The 21525-nt window shown below is 40.1% G+C and overlaps 1 protein-coding gene across 3 annotated transcripts in view; it reads right to left on the bottom strand.

The window, feature by feature from the left end:
• The window catches only part of rxraa (retinoid X receptor, alpha a), a 270194-nt gene that overhangs the window by 111673 nt on the left and 136996 nt on the right, over nt 1-21525 (bottom strand). For all 3 annotated transcript variants that reach the window (XM_049466149.1, XM_022676562.2, XM_049466148.1), the window contains exon 2: nt 16973-17086. In XM_049466149.1, the coding sequence (XP_049322106.1) occupies nt 16973-17086 (114 nt within the window). The remainder of the gene's footprint in view (nt 1-16972; nt 17087-21525) is intronic.

Genomic DNA, 21525 nt, shown 5'->3' with positions numbered 1-21525 from the left:
TAAGCTAAGTTGACGAGGACAATGCTGACGTTATATATCGTACAGTATATATATATATATATCGTAAAAAAGATCAATACAGTGTGGCTTCAGTTGGCCTGTGATTCTTGGAACTTGAAGTTCATCATAAAAACTACCAATCATCCTCCCTCTTCTTCTGCTGCTGTGAGAAGGAAAGAAAAAGTGGAAGCAGCATGTGTGTGTGTGTGTGTGAGTGTGTGTGTGTGTGTGTGTGTTTGGGGGCAGTGGGGTTGCTGTCGGTATTTTGACGCTAAACTGATTGGACATGCTTGGCATTATAGCCGGCTCGGTGGTGGAGAGGGGGAGCGGAGGGGCGGTCCGAGGGAGCGTTTGATCCGAATGTCACCAGAGCCGATCTCATGAAGTGGAAGGTCAGCGCTGGAGCACCTGCTGCCCCGGCCGGACCCACCTATGGCTAAGTGCCCCGCCCCGGGGCCTCCGGGGCCACGGCCGGCTCAGTGGGAGCGGGGAGTTGAGGGCTGAGGAGGAGGAGGAGGAGGAAGTGGGGGGCGAGCTGGGTGGAGGAAGAGAAGTTCTGAGGGCGGAGTTAATGACCTTGCAATGTCACACTGTAGTTCCTGTAGCCCAGCAACAGGGCCAACTGAGTGCGCTAATGTGGAGCGAGGCATGCTGGGATGCGAACACGCTGAGTGTGAAGTGTTAGCAGCCATCCGCGTGCTTCTCCTTCAAGGATTTGGACTGTGGGGGGTGTGAGTGGAGGAGGGGGTGGGGTCAGCAGCTAATGGAAATGTCTTGTTTGAGCGTGCCGCTGTTCAGTGGAACACTGCCGGGAAAAAAAAAAAAAACAGAGCTACAAGTCCAAGAGTCCTGAAGCTGCTGTAGAGGACGATGCGTATGCTGGACTGCACCAGTATTTCGGGGCTTTTACAGCCTTGTTTTAAAGCAGGGAGTGTTTAGTTTTCCATTTTTCTATTTGTTTCCTTTTAAAATGTCATTGTATTATGGTATTAAAAAGTCTATAATCGTTTAATTTTTCCCAAAATTGTCAGTTTGCCTTATAACCCAATGCGCCTTATCTATAAATTCTACCAGTCAGGTATTAAGGAGCAGTAAAGTCATTCTGTTGAAGTACAGAGTTATAAGGGTTTTTTTAGTTTTCAGTGAAGTTTCTCCAGCACTAAGGCTGGGTGCAGCAGCATTAGCATTAGCTGCTAATCGCAGCCCTAGCTCTTTCACTATTCTGAGCTGAGTATATTAGACTGTTGTCTGAGTTGATAGCACTAGCTGATAGCACTCTGGGTCACTGTAACACTCAGGGTTCTTTAGTGTAGCACTATCAGGCAGCATTTACATCCCATTGGAGCTGAGGTTAGCGGCTAACGCTAATGCTTATGCTGCTGCACCCAGCCTTAGTGCTGGAGAAACTCTAAAACACTAAAAACAAACCCTTAGACAAAATACTGGTCTAGTAAACAGTTTTCAGGAGAGAAATCTGTGTAGATTAACAACCAGCGTTTGTTTGACTTTGCAAAGACAATGTTGTTTTTTTAAGAATTACAGTTTTTTTTTTTAGGTGCTTCCCCAGAGATTCCCTATTTGAAGGGAAACATGGCGACACCCTTGCTCACTTCAATGTAGCATCCTTACTAGTGTCGCTTAATGTGCTTTTTAATCTGTTGTGCCTTATAGTCCGAAAAATACAGTAATATTGTTTATTGCACATACAGTATACCGCACAAAAATTTTTTCATGGTTATTTTTTTCTTCTAAAAAATGCCTGTCACTTTTCATTTACTCCCATCCATCCATCTGTCCATCCATCCGCTAACAATCAGGGCGCTTGCAGAGGAACTCTTGCAGAAAGCTGACCTTTAATATGTACCCACAAAAACACAAACCACATACAGACATATTCAGCTGATATCCGTGCCGTTTATGACGGGACACTGGGCAGCCCGTGTCCGACGGTCTAATATCAGAGCCAGGGGGGCTTCCTGTTCACAAGTGCGTTACAGCCAATGACACTGAGCTAATTGTCTGACGCAGCAGGGTAATGATGTGTGTATGAAAATAAAAGATGACTGAAGAAAAAGAAAAAATTAAAGCCACAAACACAAGAGTTTTTTTTTTCATTATTAAAATAAGAAAAACATATGGAATTGGAATTTAGTGAACAAAAAAAAATATATATATATATATATAGAATTGCTTAGATGATCAGCTTTACAGATCTCAGCTGGATTTTCTCAGTCAGCTTTATGAGGTAGAGTCACCTGGAATTCAGACTCTCAGTAAACAGCTGTGCTGAACTCATCAAGAGTTAATTACTTGAATTTCTTGTCTCTTAATAAAGTGTTCGAGAGCATCAGTTAAAGTAAAGTAGTGAAGAGGTAGAGTTACAGGTATACAGTGAATAGTGAATATTTGAGTAATGTTCTAATCCATTTTTGGAAGAAATACTCAACTAAGTAAAGAAACAAAATACTTTAAGAAATGATGCTCAGTCAATCCAAAACCTGTTATGATGAAACTGGCTCTCATCAGGGCCACCCCAGGAAAGGAAGACCAAGAGTTTCCTCTGTTGCACAGGATAAGTTTATCAGAGTATTTTGATTTAAATTCCTTCATTGTCTAGATAACTTCAGTATTCTTTTACAATGTAGGAAAAATAAATAAAGAAATAAATAAAAAGAACATTGAATAATGTGTCTATTTTTTTTTTTTTTTGACGTCCTGTATGGTCCAAAAAGAATTGGCTAAGGTGACAGGTCTGGATCAGTGCATCCCAATTTAAAATGATGAGTTTCTTTGATTTTACCAAATTAAAAACCTCTGGAATATAATCAAGAGGAAGATGGATGATCACAAGCTGATCATCAAACCACCAAACTGAACTGCTTAAATTTTTTGCACCAGGAGCAAAGCAGCATAAAGTTTTCCAAAAGCAGTGTGTAAGACTGGTGGAGAAGGAGAACATGATGCCAAGATTCATGAAAACTGTGATAAAAAAATCTGGGTTATTCCACCAAATATTGATTTCTGAACTCTTTAAACTTTATGAATATGAACTTTTTTTTTTTTTCTTTATTTGAGGTCTGAAAGCTCTGCATCTTTTTTTTTTGTTATTTCAGCCATTTTTAATGTTCGTTGTATAATAAAAATAACAATGTTCATTCAGAAAAAACTGATTAAAGGTCTCTTTAATTTTTTCCAGAGCTGTATATACAGTATATATATATATATATATATATATATATATATATATATATATATATATTAGGGGTGTCACGATTCTCTAAATCCTCGATTCGATTTCATTTTCGATTTGAGGGTCACGATTCGATTCGATTCTCGATTTTCTTGTTTTTTTTTCTTGTTATTATTTTATGCCTCATAAAATTTTAATAATATATTTATTATTATTATTATTATTATTATTATAAATATTATAAATATTATAAATATTATTATTATTATTTATTAAGATATATATGGTAATGCCATCTAGTGACTTTTTTTGGTAGCAACAGTGTGCACTATTAAAACAAGCAGTTTATCAGAGCTGTGTGTGGATGGCTGGTGAAACTGCTCATTACATGAAGCTGCAGTTCTTCATCCAACCACTAGCAGCAGCAGCACCCCGCTCTCTTCACTCAGTCACTACTTCAGTACAGCCCAGCCACGGGCTACAGAGCTCAGCCAGTCCGTTTTTACTGTTTCTGTAAACAAATAAAGGTTTTAACCCCACTAACCGGATAATACAGCTCACTACAGTTCATCTTTCAGCCCAAGCAGCTAACAGCAGCAGGTTAGAACAGCCGACACGGAGTCACTGCTCGGATTACATTAGAAACAGGTCAGTTAGCGCGCTGCTAACCTCAGGATGTTTATAACTACGGAGTTTAGTGGACACACCACGGCCGCCAGGTAAGTCTTTTAAAGGCTACTGAAGACTATTAAAGGCTATTAGAGGTTATTGAAAGCATTATTGGGGGGCAGAAATCAGTACAGGCTGGTTAGATAAGTGATGTTTATTAACGTCATTAAAACAGATTTTGTCAGGTATTGTCTTATAAATATTTACACATAACTTATATCTCTCCTGAAAAGCTTTTATTTTAGTCAGAAACACGCTTGTGTTTACTTTATCTGAGAGAAAGATGTTTTTTTAATTCAATGGAAAGCAACAGGTGTAGTCAATTATAAGTTTAAGATTTTTAATCCACCTCACTGTGATCTATAGTCAGTGTTCTCAAGTCACACTGACACACGCATTTCAGCGAGTTCACACGCTCTCACCTGCGCGCACCCACCCCTCCGTTAGATACAGATACAAAACCTGCGCGCCCAACCCCCGCCCCCCCTCCCCCCCTCCCCCCCTCCCCCCCTCCCCCGTTGGACAGATAAAAACAGTGATCACACTCCCGCCGACTGCGCTCATGCAGCGGCTCTCTATTTAAATGAATAGGATGCGCTGTGTTGGTGCCGCGCCATTTGCGTAGCGCGCTGCGCTATTTGCGTAGCGCGCGCGGGAGGGATCGTCGATCCTCTTTTTGACTTCGATACTCGAGATCGTGACCTCATTTCGATTCGATTTCGATAAAATATCGAGATCGTGACACCCCTAATATATATATATATATATATATACATTAAAAAAAAACACTCAATGGGGACATTGCGAGTATTTTCCACGACACAGTGTTTTTAGAAGCTGTACTGACACTCGCTGAGTCACACATGAATGGATTGTGTTGCTGGATGAGGGACTATTAGATCATACATTTGGATTAAAGAGCACATATGGTGGTAGAGAACAGAGCGGGGGCGGGCAGAGCGGAGTGGGGTATACTCAGATGACCTTAAACTGCACAGGAAACGCACTGAGTAATAATCTGGTAATATGCAGAGGGTTTAGGCACTGCACAATCCCAGCAATCCATGTGTAAAGTGGTCAGCGGCTCTGACCTCACAGAGCTCCGCCCTCAGACATACAGCATCAGCAGCATTTAAAGACATTCAGCTCAGAGCTTCATGTGGAGAAAATCAGTGTGAGAGGGCTCTGTGTGTGTGTGTGTGTGTGTGTGTGTGTGTGTATGTGTGTGTGTATGTGTGTGTGTGTGTGTGTGTTGTAACCAGGAACATCCTGTTGTCCCTGGCAGAGAGACCTCATGCATACTGCACTCAAATGACTTCAGCATTTCAGGGTTCAATCCAAACAACACTTTGAGCACACACACACACACACACACACACACGCATGAGCACTACGTAAACGCATGCATGACCACGTACACACACCATGAACACACATGCACGCTGTAGAGTGATGATGGGGATGATGGGGTGGTGTGTGTGTGTGTGTGTGTGACAGAGCTCTACCCTCAGGCACAGCTGTAGATCCGAGCTGATGGTGTGGAGGACAAATAAATCAATCAATTAGGGATCAATTAGGGATATTTTTGTATATATCAGCAGTTCTCAACTGGTCTCAGCCCAAGACCCACTTTTATAGATAACAAACCAAACAAATTTATTGAAAAAAAAAAAAAAAAAAAAAAAAAAAAAAAAAAAAAAAAAATATATATATATATATATATATATATATATATATATATATATAACCTTCCTTTATATTGCTTTATACACTGTGTTATCTAACAACTTCTATGCTGTTTAACTGATGTTTATTTATAGGTTTATGTTTGAGTAAAATGAACATTGTTGTTTTATTCTATACTAACTACAGACAACATTTCTCCCAAATTACAAATAAAAATATCGTCATTTATTTACAGAAAATGAGAAATGGCTGAAATAACAAAACAAAGATGCAGAGCTTTCAGACCTCAAATAATGCAAAGAAAACAAAAAAAAGTTCATATTTATAAAGTTTTAAGACTTTAGAAATCAATATTTGGTGGAATAACCCTGGTTTTTAATCACAGTTTTTTTTCATGCAGCTTGTCATCATGTTCTCTCATCTCCACCAGTCTTACACACTGCTTTTGGATATCTTTATGCTGCTTTACTCCTGCTGCAAAAATTCATTCAAGCAGTTCAGCTTGGTTTGATGGCTTGTGATCACAAATCGTCTTTTCAACTTGTTTTAAATCCACTCTATACTATGTATATGTAAATATAGTGAGCAACTGTTTCAAATAGTTTTGGCCCGTTTCCATTGATTCACGCTTGTAAAGAATGAAACAGTTGCTGGTGTGAAAATCAAGGTTGATGAGGTTGAGGTTGAGGTTTTTTCACATGAAAGCGAGGCTATAATTACGCTTAGCTGACTCTCAAATTACTCTCAAACCACACAAACACTGTTCTGCCAGTGTGATGCTCTCAGAGGACCGGGGGCTGTGTCACCCCTGTCAGCGTGGTCTGAATTTGGAATAGGTTAACACTCATTACTGTAAACACTTTTTAATAAAAGTCTGTGAAAACAGACCTTGATATGTTCTAATTTGCAAGTATTCTGCATTATTCAAGGCTGAGGCGCAGGGAGCTCAGACTGCAGATGGCAGGAATTCACGAAGACACGGAAAGACGTGATGATCGGTGAATATTCATACACGATCCTCACGTTCATACAGAGCAAGAACCTTGAAAGAGTTCTGAGATCACCGGAGTCCTTGAGGAAAGCAAAGGATGCTTCATTTAGTCATGATTAACTGGTGCTGTATGTGAAAAGATAAATAACATGAAAGGACAGATAGAGAGAGAGAGAGAGAGAGAGAGGGAGAGAGAGAGAGATAAAGAGATAGAGAGAGAGAAAGAGAGAGTGAAAGACAGATAAAGAGATAGAGAGAGAGGAAGAGGGAGAGTGAAAGAGAGAGATAAAGAGACAGAGAGAGAGGAAGAGAGAGAGTGAAAGAGAGAGATAAAGAGATAGAGAGAGAGAGGACGAGAGAGAGTGAAAGAGAGAGATAAAGAGATAGAGAGAGAGAGGACAAGAGAGAGTGAAAGAGAGAGATAAAGAGACAGTGAGAGAGAGGACGAGAGAGAGTGAAAGAGAGAGATAAAGAGATAGAGAGAGAGGACAAGAGAGAGTGAAAGAGAGAGATAAAGAGACAGTGAGAGAGAGGACGAGAGAGAGTGAAAGAGAGAGATAAAGAGATAGAGAGAGAGAGGACAAGAGAGAGTGAAAGAGAGAGATAAAGAGATAGAGAGAGAGAGGACAAGATAGAGTGAAAGAGAGAGATAAAGAGACAGTGAGAGAGAGGACGAGAGAGAGTGAAAGAGAGAGATAAAGAGATAGAGAGAGAGAGGACAAGAGAGAGTGAAAGAGAGAGATAAAGAGATAGAGAGAGAGAGGACAAGATAGAGTGAAAGAGAGAGATAAAGAGACAGAGAGAGAGGAAGAGAGAGAGAGTGAAAGAGAGAGATAAAGAGATAGAGAGAGAGGAAGAGAGAGTGAAAGAGAGAGATAAAGAGACAGAGAGAGAGGAAGAGAGAGAGAGTGAAAGAGAGAGATAAAGAGACAGTGAGAGAGGACGAGAGAGAGTGAAAGAGAGAGATAAAGAGACAGAGAGAGAGGAAGAGAGAGAGTGAAAGAGAGAGATAAAGAGACAGAGAGAGGAAGAGAGAGAGTGAAAGAGAGAGATAAAGAGATAGAGAGAGAGAGATAGAGAGAGTGAGAGAGAGAAAGAAAGAGAAAGTCCTTGAAAAATTACTGCAACATCAGTTGCATTGACTACAATAGGTTCAATACTGTGGCAAAAATGGTTGCAAGTTTTAACAATTAAGGAAATGTGCCAAAAGTCATGGGACAGCATTATTTAAACATATTTAATTAAATCATGAAGTGCTACCTCAGTGGATGGTTCGGAAACGGCCACAGCTCTGAGATTGCAAGTTGTGAGGTGTTATCTTGTGTATGAGTGAGATTGAACATTGGCCAGTGTGCTCATGGCAAGGCAGAAAAAGCGTAACTCAATAGAAATGAATGAGGACTGATGGTGGGTGCCAAATGGATGGTCCATTTGGGTGGTCATGTAAGATTCCTCGATCATGAAAGGCTAATAGTACGACCCACAGTGGACAGTGCAGTGTAGAATATTGCGATTGCGATTTGAATCGTGATTATTTTTAACCCATTAAACCCTAAACCTGTATTAGTGGTTAACATATGTATTAAAAATAATTATATATAACTTCTTTACACATAAAATAATCCCAGGGTTCTCAGATTAAATGCAAATGTCAGTTTTATTTATTTATTTAAATATTAAGACATTCTCACTCCAGCCACAGCTCATTCTGCACTTTCTGTCATTCCTGCTGAGCATGGGAGTGACTATGAGCACAAAGACTACAATTCCCAAATGGACTACAAATGTGGTGAAGCCATGCTACACATGCTTTTTGAAAAATAAATAAAATCGCAGCTCCGCGTCGAATTAAATTTCGATTTCAATTGAAAAACGATTAATCGTTCAGCTCTAGTGCAGCTTGTGGAAATGATCGTGACCGGCGGTATCTGGCTAGAACTGTCCATGCAAACAGAAAAACAAATCTTAAAAAAAGCAAAAGATCCCACAGGTCAGTGTAGTGTAGCTTCTATAACACATGGCAAAAGTCATGGGACACGATGCTATGATGCTAGGTACTGTACCATGGTTTTAGCATGTCAGTGTATTTTCATCCCCAGCTACCATCACAGCTGTGTTAATGCATGCTAATGGACACCAACACACACAAACACACAGTGCACAGCTATTACACAGTGCATCCAGCCGCTGTCACATCAACAGCTGTAATGGTGTAACTGAATAAGGAAAGGTCACACACCTCATGAATCATTCAAGGTCATTTTACATGAGGCTACTCTGACCTTATGTACCACTCTGAACACACGTCCTCACCGGGATGTGTCCTCACATCCTCACCGTCTGTGTGTTCAGAGCATATCCACACTGCCTCCACTGCCTGCAGCCGCTCAAACAAAACACAACCAAACACATAAATCTTGACCTCTAAATGCCAACATAAAGTTAACTAAAAGAGCTTTTATATGGGTATGTGGGTATTTGGGTATCTGGGTCGTGGTGCAGGGGGTTACGCAGTGTTCATGTGAACAGTGAGGCCAGGGGGTGAGGTTTCGGGAGCTTTTACACCAGTATCATTTTTGTTTTGTAAAATTTTTGAGTCTCACGAAAAAAGAAGAAATCTGAGATCTTAAATAACTTTTGCAATACTTCTACAACTATATACTTACTATATGTACGAATGTTCGTGGACATCTCTAACGAATGCATTCAGACACAGACCCATCACCCAACATCCTAACCTCACTAACGTCCTTGATGCAGAATGCAATCACAGCAATTCTCACAGCAATGCTTCAAAATCCAGCAGTACATTTATACCTAGAGAGTAGAGACAGTAACGCCAATAAAAGCAAGATAAACTATTTTCAGACAAATCAGAATCTTAGGGTTTATGGGCTATACAAAATATGTTCATTAAGTTCACTTTCACATGAAGAGATCTCACCGGCCAGTGTTAGTCCCTTTCAGAATGAGCCGTTTAAGTGCTCTGTCACTTTTATGCAAATAAGCTATTGCTGGCCTGTTTACACCAGGCGTTTACCACACGTTGGTGTCAAGGCCAACGCCCACCTTTGTGTAAATGTAACAACGTGTCGTGCTACGCTGACAGCCGTGGCTGTGACTGGTCCGCCGGGCCTCGCATCCCCTCCCACATTTCCACTGTCGCAGAGCGGCACAGAGCCGCTGATACGCTCACGCAAAAGTGTAAACACACTTCCCTGTGTAGAACACTTTTGCTGGATATGTGTAGACTACAGCGTAGTTTCAATGCAGAAGCGTAAACTGGGCTTTAGCTTGTACTAATTGGCAAAACAAACAAATGACTAAAAGCACAAAACTCTTAAAAAATACTTAAAACATACTTGTCAGACAGTAGGTACAGATCCCTCCCTCGGACAAAGTCTGCTGGCTTAACTTGCTGTGTACTGACTGAGGTTTTAACCAACCAAAAATGACTGAAATGGTGTTTCTTCAACTGATCTTGTTTGGGTGGGGCTCTGGTGGAGGTTGACAGGTGATGGGTGGAGGTTGACAGGTGATGGGAGGTATTGTAACGTCACAATAAGGGAGCCATCCAAACGGCTCATAGAAACATATGATTCCTGACACTACACTATTTAAACCAAATACTTTGTTTTTTCTGTGCTTTGGAACGTTACAGGGGAACCTAAATTGAACTGGTAATATAGGGCTTTTGAAAGTTCTGCAAACTGCAGCACAAACTCACAAAATCTAAAATCATAAACACTCTACACAGCACTGGCTTGTTTTGGGAAAGCGATAAATAACATATGGCTTTTCTGTCGTTTCTCCTGCCGAGAGAAAAAAGGTGGTGTCACACGTGTGACATGAAAGCAAGCTGTTTTCGATTAGGTGGCAGATATTTACACGGATCGCTGGACTTTTCCAGAGGCTCTCGCTAATCACAAAGAGCTGTGGTGGCTCTTCAGCATTGTTCCCAGTGCTGAGACTAGACCCCAGATGAGATCACTGCGCTCAATGCGTTCACTGTGCTCACTATGGTTTCTCCACCTCATTCCATCTTCTTCTTCGCTCTGCTCGCCGACAGACGTATGCAATGCTCTAATCAGTGCGGACGCTGAAGGTGGCGGAGAGAGAGATTTTCAAAGCATTACCAAACAGCTGATGAAAATTTCAATGAGAACTTCAAAATCCAATTAGCTGGAACTCCTTTGGTGGCCGTGACCCGAGAAATGACAGACTGTGGACCTCTGGCTGGAGGAGAGACGTAAACTGAAGGCGGGCGTGTACTGTACGGACTGACTGGGAGGAGGAGGAAAAAAATAACATAAAGACATAACAAATGGCCAACGAATGGCCGTTCCTTCCACTGGGCTTGGCTTGGAAGAGCAGCTTGAATAAATAAATAAGAGTATTAAAATAGCTGGTGTGCGGGTTGAGGATGAGGATGATGATGAGTATGATGGTGATGATGATGAATCGTGGAGAGGGAGGAGAGAGGCCCAGGCCCTGTAATCGGCTTGCTTTGCTGGCTTTCGCTAGGCTCCTTTGACCGACCGGCCGACAGGAAGCTGTGAGGGAGTGCGAGGACGGCGGCCAGGGCCAATTAAAAGTCGGGGGGAGCGTGGAACATGTCGTAGCTAACGAGCCCTCTTCTCTTCACCTTTGACCTCGCGGAGACCCCTTCCCCTCCCATTCTCCAAGAAATCCCGCCCTCCCTCCCTCTCTTCTGCTGCATGACCACAAGGTCTACAAACACATGCTTGATTCTCCGAAGAAGCCCGACCGCGTGGTGCTTTTGCTCTTTTTTTTTTTTACAGCAGGCTTACAGGCTCAGCTGCACCACTAGCGACTCTAAACAAAGAGTAAAAATACACTCTCCGAGCTCGTGGAGTCTTCCACATTTTCCTGTAATTTATGAGGTTAATTCAGGCCCTGCTCGCTGCAATGAGCCAGCAGAAGTATTCTCCAAGCACGTATTCTACAAGTACGATAATAAGTAAGCTCTAAATTAATTGGCAGAATTTTTATTTATTAAGCCATGATACAGATGATCATTTATAGGCACAGGGATCCAAGCACCACAATTACAGTACATTAGTTATGTACCGTGGCCGTTATGTATCGTGGCCGTCGTATGGCTTTGGGCGTAACTACTGCTTATTTAAGCAAAATGAAAAAAAAATAAATAAAATAAAAAAACGATGTGAATCGAAAGTGATTAATTGTAGGCAAACTGTGCACCTGGAGCAAGAGAAGAGTGGATTCGCGGATTCGGACAGAGAGCTAGAACAGCCGCTGCGGGTTCGGAGCTTCCAGGACCTGCCGCTCCAGGTCCAATAGCCTGCAGTTCTAATGAAACAACAAAGACAAAGCCAGCAATGGTTTCTCCCCCTCCCTCCCAGTACAGAATTGGTCCTGTCATTTGGGCTCTGCAAACATGGACCATATGTGAGTTCAGCACTGGCAATCAAAACCCATTATGGAGCAGGCGGCTGAGTTCATCAGGAAAAAATTAGCCAGCCGCTCGGCTGCGCTCTCTCATTGGCCGGTCACATGGAGCGCTCTGTTTGAGGGCACCCCAGACATTCCTGTGGATAATGTTTTCCATTCCTCCGCTCTGCGGCGGTGAGAAGAGCCCGAATCGCAGGACAAGGCCTGCATTGTGAGGGCCTTCAAAAAGCTCTGTTTTTCATGCGCTCCGCTCCCTCTCTCGCTCACTTCATACAACACTTTTCCAAAAAAACTTTTTTTTTCTTTTCTTTTTTCCTCCCTCTCTCTCCTCTCCTCCTCTTCTCTTCTCTCCTCTCCTCACTCACTCATCTCTCAGTCAAAGTCTTTAGAAAAAGGAATAACAGAAATGATTGCCTTTGAAATGGTCTGGGGAGACAGAAGCCTGGGGATGCTGCGTTTCGTTTCTCACGGTCTCTTTCCAGCGAGTCGGTTGGAAAGAGTTTTTTTCGTATTTTTTTGTATAATGCAAAACAATACAAAACCACTGGAATCTGAAGGTTCTCCACATCAGTGAGTGCAAGAAAAGTTCATGAGATCAGCAACAGATCACAAAAATCAAAAATAGGTGGATTTGTCCTCCCCCCCCAAAAAAAAATTAGAAAAAGCAGAAATGGATTTAAATTTTTTTAAAACTTTTAATTTGAAAGCACACCGAAATCTGCACCCCTTAAATGTAAAGCACCTCATCTTGGAAGAATCTCATCCTGAGAGGGGGTGCTTTTAATGGTGGGGGTGCAGATTTCGGAACCACGTGAGGTCAGTGATAAGAGCAATGAATTTCAACAATAACAATATCCTGCAATAAAAATGGCTTATATTAACTGCTGCCACAAATCTCTAAGAAACGTAAAGTTACATTCTTTTAATAAATAGACACCATCATAAGAAGTTTATTGCTCTTTTTTAATTGCATTGTTCATTGTAATCTTCATAGTGTTGTTTTTTAGGTAGACAATTTCAAGATCTGTCTAAAAAATAGCCTTTAGGCTAATTCTGGTGCATTTACAGTAATGTTAATTAATGTACACTGTCCCTGGTAAAAAAACTATTAAATAAATAAATAAAAAACACAGGACCCATGAGTTTTAAACCAGGTGGGGTTTTTTTAAGTCTGGAGAAAATGTAAGTATACAACAGAATTGACATGCCAATACATAATAATAATAATAATAATAATAATAATAATAATAATCAAATCTGTTGTTATATTATTTATCAGTTTTTGTCATGTGTATATGTAGATAATGTAAAGTAACCTTTAGTTGGATTTAAATAATAATAAACAGAACTAAAGAAAATATAGATTTTTCTTTTTTTATGATTAACTGTAATTCCGCAAATGTTGTTCTAAGTCACAGTAGGGTGGGCTTTGCTTCTTTTTAGAATAAAAAAAATTAAACCTGTTCCTACACCTTTTCAACTCTTTACTTTTAACTCAAATCCTCCCGTTATCCACCTTTAGGAGGTCTGCGATCACTACGGTTGGCTGTGCTCCGTCACTGCAGCTCTGAGTTCGGTCTCTCGAGCTGTAAAGCTGTGGGCAGAAAGATTTACAGCAACACATTCTCTAATTAGAAACACGGTTATTATCCCTTCTATAAACGTGTGACTCCAGCACAGCGTTTCCACCGTCACCAGTTACCATCTTCTCCCCACAACAAACCGTCCGGCGCTGTGCAGAGCTTTTTAAGAGCACTTTCCCACATGGCCCGTTTGTGGGATGTGGAAAAGATAATAAAAAGACAGGACTCATTCAGAGCAGAACTCGCCAGCCTTTCCCCAAACACTTCCAACAGCACTTCCCTTCACTCTGCAGATCCTTACCACTGGAGAACGAGCGCCTTAGAATAATTCAACAAAGTCAAACAAGCCTTCAAACAGACCTGTAAAAACAGCCCGCCCCTCCGTGAGCTCCATAAAGCTCACCGCCTGCCTCTAATTTCTACAGAAACACGTTCAGAGCTCGGACAGTAAAAAACACGCAGCCAATCAATCACACGGACGCTGATGATTCCTCAAAGAAAGCCCAGAGAAACACGTGCGTCTCTGAGATGTTGTTCAAACTTGTCTGCTATACAGGTATTTGTAAGAACAAAAAAAAAAACAGGTAAAAATGTGGCGTAGCTAATCCTTTTAACAGCTCAACTCTTTGCCAACAGACTCTTATGGTAACAAAAGTTCTAAAAGTCATGAAAAGGGCATTTCTAAGGACATACTGTTCTGCTAGGATTGGTGTGTTTTGCTACTGAGACTGGTGTGTCTGGCTAGACTTACTGTACGTGCAATTTATATATATATATATATATATATATATATATATATATATATATATATATATATATAATATCAGATTTAAAATCTGATTAATCACAACAAAATTCAGACGCTCATTTTTATGATGGATGTTTAAATGTAAATAAAATAATGCATGTAAGAAATGTTAAATGCAATTATATGTATATTATGGTGTCAATTAAAATAATAATATATACTTGTATGTTTGAGGGGAGATAAAATCCACGCAGGGTGCTGGAATAAAGAATGCATGATTAATTGAATTGTAAAATTGGTAGTGAGGATTTCTGAATTTAAAATTAATTTGATGAATATAAAAATCTCAGGGATGAGAAGCAGGGCAGGAAAGCTTGGGTATGTGTGTGTGTGTGTGAGTGAGAAACAGAGAGAGTGAGAGAGAGAGAGGCAGAGAGAGAGAGAGAGAGAGAGAAATAGAATAGAGAAATAGAGAGAAAGAGAAAAATAGATAGAGAGAAACAAACTCTCTAACCGGGTCGGAGCTGAAAGTCTGAACCGGAGTGTTATGAACAATCAATCCAAAATGAAGAAATTTAAGAACTTTAAAAGTATCCTCAAATGCACTCAAGTTATGATGAAACTGGCTCTCATCAGGACCACCTCAGGAAAGAAAAAGCAAGAGTTTCCTCTGTTGTACAGGATAAGTTCTTTAGAGTTAACAGCATTAGAAACCACAAGTTAACAAACAGCTCCCCAGATAAGAGCACCTAAAAGCTTCTTCACAGAATATTTTGTCTTTGTTTGTTTAAATTAAATATTAGTTTATTTTAGCCCCATAATTCTCATATCAATACATTTGCTGCTCTAAAAAACATTAATTTTCAATTTAAGCCAATTAATACCAAGTAATTTTTGAGCATTTCTACATTTCTTCTTTTTATTTATATCAGAATATAAAATCATTTATATTTGACACAATATTAAAACCAAATGCCTGATTTAAATGCCAGGTTTTCGCAGAACAGCGGCCATATCCTACTGAATGCTTATAAAAAAAGCCTCTGACTCGAAATGTGCTTTGTCTATCATCACCACACAATCTGAACCATATGAACCAATATATGGAACAGAATACAGTACGCTAATGCTTTTGGTATGATTTAAGATTAAAGCTGTAAATCATTTAAGAGTCTGTATTTTAATATGAATAAAGAACTGTACAGCGCCTCATTCTTTACATGCCACGAGCTCAGGCCTGGAATGTGAGGGTCTGCTCCAGCGCCTCTGAAGCGCCGGGTCTGAAATGACAGTGCAGCAGTGAGATGATGAGAGGAGGAGGAGATGATAGCCCTGATACTGATAGCAGAGTGTTAACAGATCTAACAGCCAGTCCACTCAAACCAACACAAACAAACTGTAAACGATACACAACTGTACCATCCCATAATTCCACACTGCAGAATGAACTGAGAGTATTTATAGCAAGAAGAACATGAGTGAAAGTGATGGAAACCTGAGACTCACAGAGCAGCAGGCACAGTGTTTTTTTTTTTTTCATTATTCCATTATTTTGTCATTTTAACCAAAAAACTTAAATAAACCAGAATATGTTAGAGTTACCTGGAATTCAGGCTTTCGGGTAACAGCTGTGCTAAGCTCGTCAAGAGTTAATTATACTTCAATTTCTTGTCTCTTAATAACGTGTTTGAGAGCATCAGTTGTAAAGTTGTAAAGAGGTATACAATAAATAGCTATATTTGAGTAATGTTTTAAAGAACTACTCAACTAAGTAAAGAAAAACAATAAGAAATGAATGTCAGTGAACCTGAAAAAGTATCTTCAAGTGCAATCGCAAAGACAAGCAAAAACTTTATGATGAAACTGGCCCTCATCTGGACCACCAAATGAAAGGAAGAGCAAGAGTTCCTCTGTTGCACAGGATAATTTCATCAGAGTTACCAGCCTCGGTAACTGTAAGTTAAAAACAGCTCCCCAGATAATAAGAGCACATAAATGCTTCTTCACAGAGTATTTTGACTTTTTAACACTTTTAAGTTCCTTATGTGATCCATCATAGTCTGGATCACTTCAGTATTCATTTACCATGTAGGTAAATAATCAATAAATACACTAAATAAAAAAGGTGCATCCATTAGTCTCTCTACACACTACTGTTGTTGATGCTGTCGTTTCCAGTCTCTTCCACTGTGTTATAACATCACTGACAGTTGGCTGTGGATTATTTAGCAGTGAGTAGTGAGGAAATTTCACGACTTGTTGACTTGTTGCACGGGTGCTGCATCCTATCACGGTACCATGCATGCCTAGCTGCTGCTTTTATAATATAAATGAGTTGTAATGAGCTGCATGTGTCAGCGAAACCCTTTTAGCAATATAGTCTATCTATATTTAGATTAATATTTGTGTTTTACTGAGTAAATGAACAGGCATTTTCACAGATGCCTACATTTATCACGCAGTACAGCCAGAACAGCACGTGAGGGAATCTCTACATACAGTGATTTTGGTTCTTAAAGCAGTTTATCTCACAAGTGCACATCTAAAGCAAGCAGTCTTTAAAGAAGCCTGATGTTTAAGAGAGTGCACTGCGTGGGATCTTGTATCACAGTGCAGCAGGTAGAGAGTACAGTGTGGGCTTTGTGTGCTGAGGCTGTAGCCTGTGTTACCTGTGGACAGTCTGTGCTGATGGAGATGACACATGCCAGTGAAACAGGAGCAAGCTTCCCCTGAACGGCCTCTCTGAGGGGGCGGAGCCAGAGAGCACTGGGGCTTCAGGAACCCTGCAGGAAAAAAGAAGATATGATAAGATATAAGACAAGAGAAAAGATCCTGATCAGTGAGGGTTGTTATTATTGTCTTATTAACACAAGACTAGGGCTTACAACAAACAGGATAAAAAACACAGGTTAACACAAGGTAACACAGGTGTGTAAAACAAATCACAATGCTCATTGCTATCTTTCACGCTGCCAACAGTCTATTTTCACTCCTTCCCCGCCTGCATCATTTAAATAGCAACAGTGCTTGTGAACATATCTACACTAATGCCTGTCGTGGGAATGAAGTGTGTTCAGGTAAATAACCAGAGTATTGCTATCTTGGCAACGAAAAATACAGGTGCTCCACTGACTGAATACAACCTAGACAGACGTCGCACACCTTCACACTGTACAGAAGAAGGTCGGTGTCCTCTGCTGAGAATCAGAAACAGCAATCCACCAAAGTCAGAGCGCACCTGGCTCTTAAAGGGAATGACGATATGCTTTCCATTCCACGTTAGTTTACGGTATAACATTACTTCACATTATTTTAACTCTAGGGCACTAACAAATATTCTGTTCTTTTGTTTTCAGGTGCATTTATTTTGTTACAATATTATTATTATTATTATTATTATTATTACTATTTTCTTTGTAAGTGACTTTTATAAAAATATCAAAAGAAGTACAGATTATTACAGAATGATTACAGTATACACAACATGAAAATTTTCTGCATTTATTTTAATACAGTAGTATATTATTTAAAAAAATAAGCATTTAGTGTTTTGACATATTGTCTTGAGACATTCTGAGATTTTTTATGTCTCAAATAATTATTAATTGACACTAATTAAGTTAGTTTAGTTAGTTAGTTAGTTAGTTATTACTCATTACTAAATCCTAAACTATTTTCTCAATTCATTACTAATAAACAGATAAAAAGACGGGGGCTGATTAAGATGGGATGACAGTACAACTATAAACAGAACCCGTATAAAACAGCAGTATCACTTTTTTCCGTGTTAAGTACTGTTAATTAATCTCCCTCTATTGTAACATGTTACCATATACAGCAAAAACTTACTTTGATATATCCTTATTTACCCACATCCATATTTAAAATAATAGAACATTTTTCTTTTTGACTTTTACTCTTTTAGACTCTATCGTTTGACATGTTGTCTTGAGCAGAATGAAATGAACAGAGAGGAAAATCAGACTGATTCAGCCTGGATCTGCAGGGCTGTCTCTCTGACGACGACTTTGCCTTTTAAACCTCAAAACAGATCTTTTAGAGGAGCAGTGACCCGTTGACTCCGCCCGCCTCTCTCTCTTATACTCTGTGCCACAGAGAGGCCGAGCCGACCCCTTACATTTCCAGCCCCGGACCCCGCGCCCTGGACCCGGCGCCCGTCCGCCTAACCCCCCCCAGGCCTCAGAATGGAGGGTCTGAGCGCGGAGGGCAGGGGTGAGCTGGGTGGCGGGTGACTCTGTGCTGGTAAAATGCCAGATGAGCCGGCCGTGCCTGCAGGGGCTGCAGAGCAACGCCATGCTGTGGATTTCCGGAGTCTTAGGTCACCACACACACTGGGGTCATTTATGTGACACAGTGGGTTAACTGATACCGGCTCTCGGTGGGAGGGGGGGTGTGTGTGTGTGTGGTGAATAAGTATTTTAAGGTTCAATAAAAGTTTTACTTCTATGGTCTAGATTATCTATACTATATGTTTAATGATTGCTTTGAGGGGGAAATTAAAGGTGTGCCATATTGTATCATATTGTATATAAAACGCGAGATCCACCGGAGATCCGATTTAAACCTTATAGTTATTTAAAATAGACAGCTAACGCTTACTAGCTGGTGTAAAGAGCTTTAAGCTCTTTAGCTAACTAGACAGTGTTTGCTCTGCTCCTAACTGGCTTCAGCTCTGTCTGTGGGCGGACCCGAGCAAAGGTGGGCGGGGCCATGAATTCACAAGTTGACCTAGACACAGAGCTTTTCCTGATCGAATCGTTTTTCTGAACATTTTCTTTTATTAGCTACTGCAGACAATGGAGGTTGAGGAAGAGTTTTATGTGCAGCATCATTAATAACTCAGAGACCTATTTTATTTCACAAAGAAAAAGAAAAAGTAGATTTTATTGGACGGACACCTTTAAAACAATGGGAAAAAAACACTTGCCATTGACACAGGTGTGTCAATGGTTTTTCACTTCCTGAACTAAAGCAGAAAGATACAGGTCATTTTATTCTAGCTAAAAGTTGACCTACACTGACAGTTTGTGCAATTTTTTCTTTACAGTTTGTTCTCCACAACACTTGATAACTGCATCACACTGCAAAAAAAACAACATCTTTAAAAATGTATTAAACAGAACTATCTCTTTGAGGAATGTGGAAAAAATAAAACAGAGAAAAGACAGAACGTTCAAAAAACAAAAAAAAAAAAAGAGAAGAGAGAAGAGAAAGACTCTGATGCTGTTCCAGATACTGAGCTTGTGGTTGCACACTTTCTCCGCTGTTTACTTTCTCCAGTCAGTTAAGGATGCAGCGTGACTCAGAGCCAATGAGGGTGAGGACGAGCGAGTTCAGGAGATACGAGGAGAACATCGCCGGATCTATTTTAAAAACCCTCTTTTATTCATTTCCTCACGTAGACCTTTAGAAGCGGAGCAAACATGAAGAGCGAAGGGCAGAGACATCCCCTCGCTTCAGTCCCTGCTCAATAAAGCGCCTTCACATCCACCATGAAAAACATGTCATTCCAGATGAGCTCAGCCAATGACATTTAAAACAGGCACAGGGATATTGAATTAGTTCCCCGTGATAAGCCGTCTGGGAAGCTGGAGCTGTGGTCAGAGGCTGAGGCCTACGAGAAGGAAATACAGGGGAGGAAAAGAAGGGGAGGGGGGGCAGCTATAATGTATTCCACAGCCCTTTGATTAAAATCATAAAAACCTGCAAATGCCAGAGACGGACGGACGGACGAGCTGTAAGTGCAGAGCACTGCGGAGGGAATACGGAGGAGACGCAGCAGGATCGCAAAGAGAGAACGTACAGGAAATTGATAACATGGCCATAAAACGTACTTACATACTTATATACTTAGAAATAAGAGTAAATAATATGTTACAGAGTACAGCTGACATACAGTTCAAATAAAATCATAAGAAGTTATTGAGAATCAAATATACATCAAGGAAAAAAAAGTACAGCCACAAACAGGATTAAGCACTGCTTATAGAAAAAGTATAAAACAGCTGATTCACTGCAACTACACTCAAAACCAATAAAAGAGATAAGTCCACCTGACATTTGATGATATTTCAAACGGATATATGCTGATATGTTTATGAACTCTTGAAGAGCAGAATGTTTATATTCTGCTAAGGCACTAAAATATCTACATTTTATAAACTGTGCTGTATTTATAACTCTCTGTGAGTAAAGGTTACATTTCTCTAATCTCTTTAGAGATTTCTCTGTGAAAGTAAATACAGTATTTATGTTTCTCTCTTGTTTATTCTCTCTTCTGAGAACAAGTGTACAGTGTGTTTAAAGCAATGACAATTCTCTCTAAAACACTGAATCCAAATCTACTCTATACTGCCCTATACTACCTTATATTATGTTATGCTCCCTACTCTATACTCCCTTTGCTACCCTATACTCCATATTTCAGCCTATCTTTCCTTTACTACACTATACCTATACTATACACTCACTCCATTACCCTATATGCTCTATTTTTTCCATACTGGCTGATACTACCCTATACTCCCTATTTTACCATATACTCCCTTATACTCCCCATTCGACCCTATACTCCCTACACTACCATATACTGGCTTATTTTACTCTTTATCCCCTATTCACTGCCCTATACTCCCTACACTGCCCTATAGTACCCTATACTTGTCTATTCTACCCTGTATCCCCTATTCTACCATATACCTCTTATTCTACTCTATTCCATACACTGCCCTATTCTACCCTATACTAGTTTATAGTGGCCTATTCTACCCTATACTATTCTATACGGGTCTTTTCTATCCTATACTTTATAAACTGCCATACACTATTCTTTACTGTCCTTTTCTACCCTATATCCTCAATTCTACCCTATATCCCCTATTCTACCCCATACCTCTTATTCTACTCTATTCCATACACTGCTTATACTACCCTACTATTCTATACTGGCCTATTCTACCCTATACTATTATATACGGGTCTATTCAATCCTATACTTCACACACCGCCATACACTATTCTTTGCTGTCCTTTTCTACCCTATATCCCCTATTCTTCCCAATACTCTCTACACTGCCCTATAGTACCCTATAGTTATCTATTTTTCCCTACACTTGCATATTCTACCCTATACTTCCTTTACTTCCCTATACTTCTTATTCTACTCTATACTCCATACACTTTCCTATACTACCCTATACTC

The sequence above is a fragment of the Astyanax mexicanus genome, chromosome 17, assembly GCF_023375975.1.
Source record: "Astyanax mexicanus isolate ESR-SI-001 chromosome 17, AstMex3_surface, whole genome shotgun sequence".
Lineage (NCBI taxonomy): Eukaryota > Metazoa > Chordata > Actinopteri > Characiformes > Acestrorhamphidae > Astyanax > Astyanax mexicanus.
Note: the sequence above shows the minus strand (reverse complement) of the source record. Positions and strands in the feature narration are given on the sequence as shown.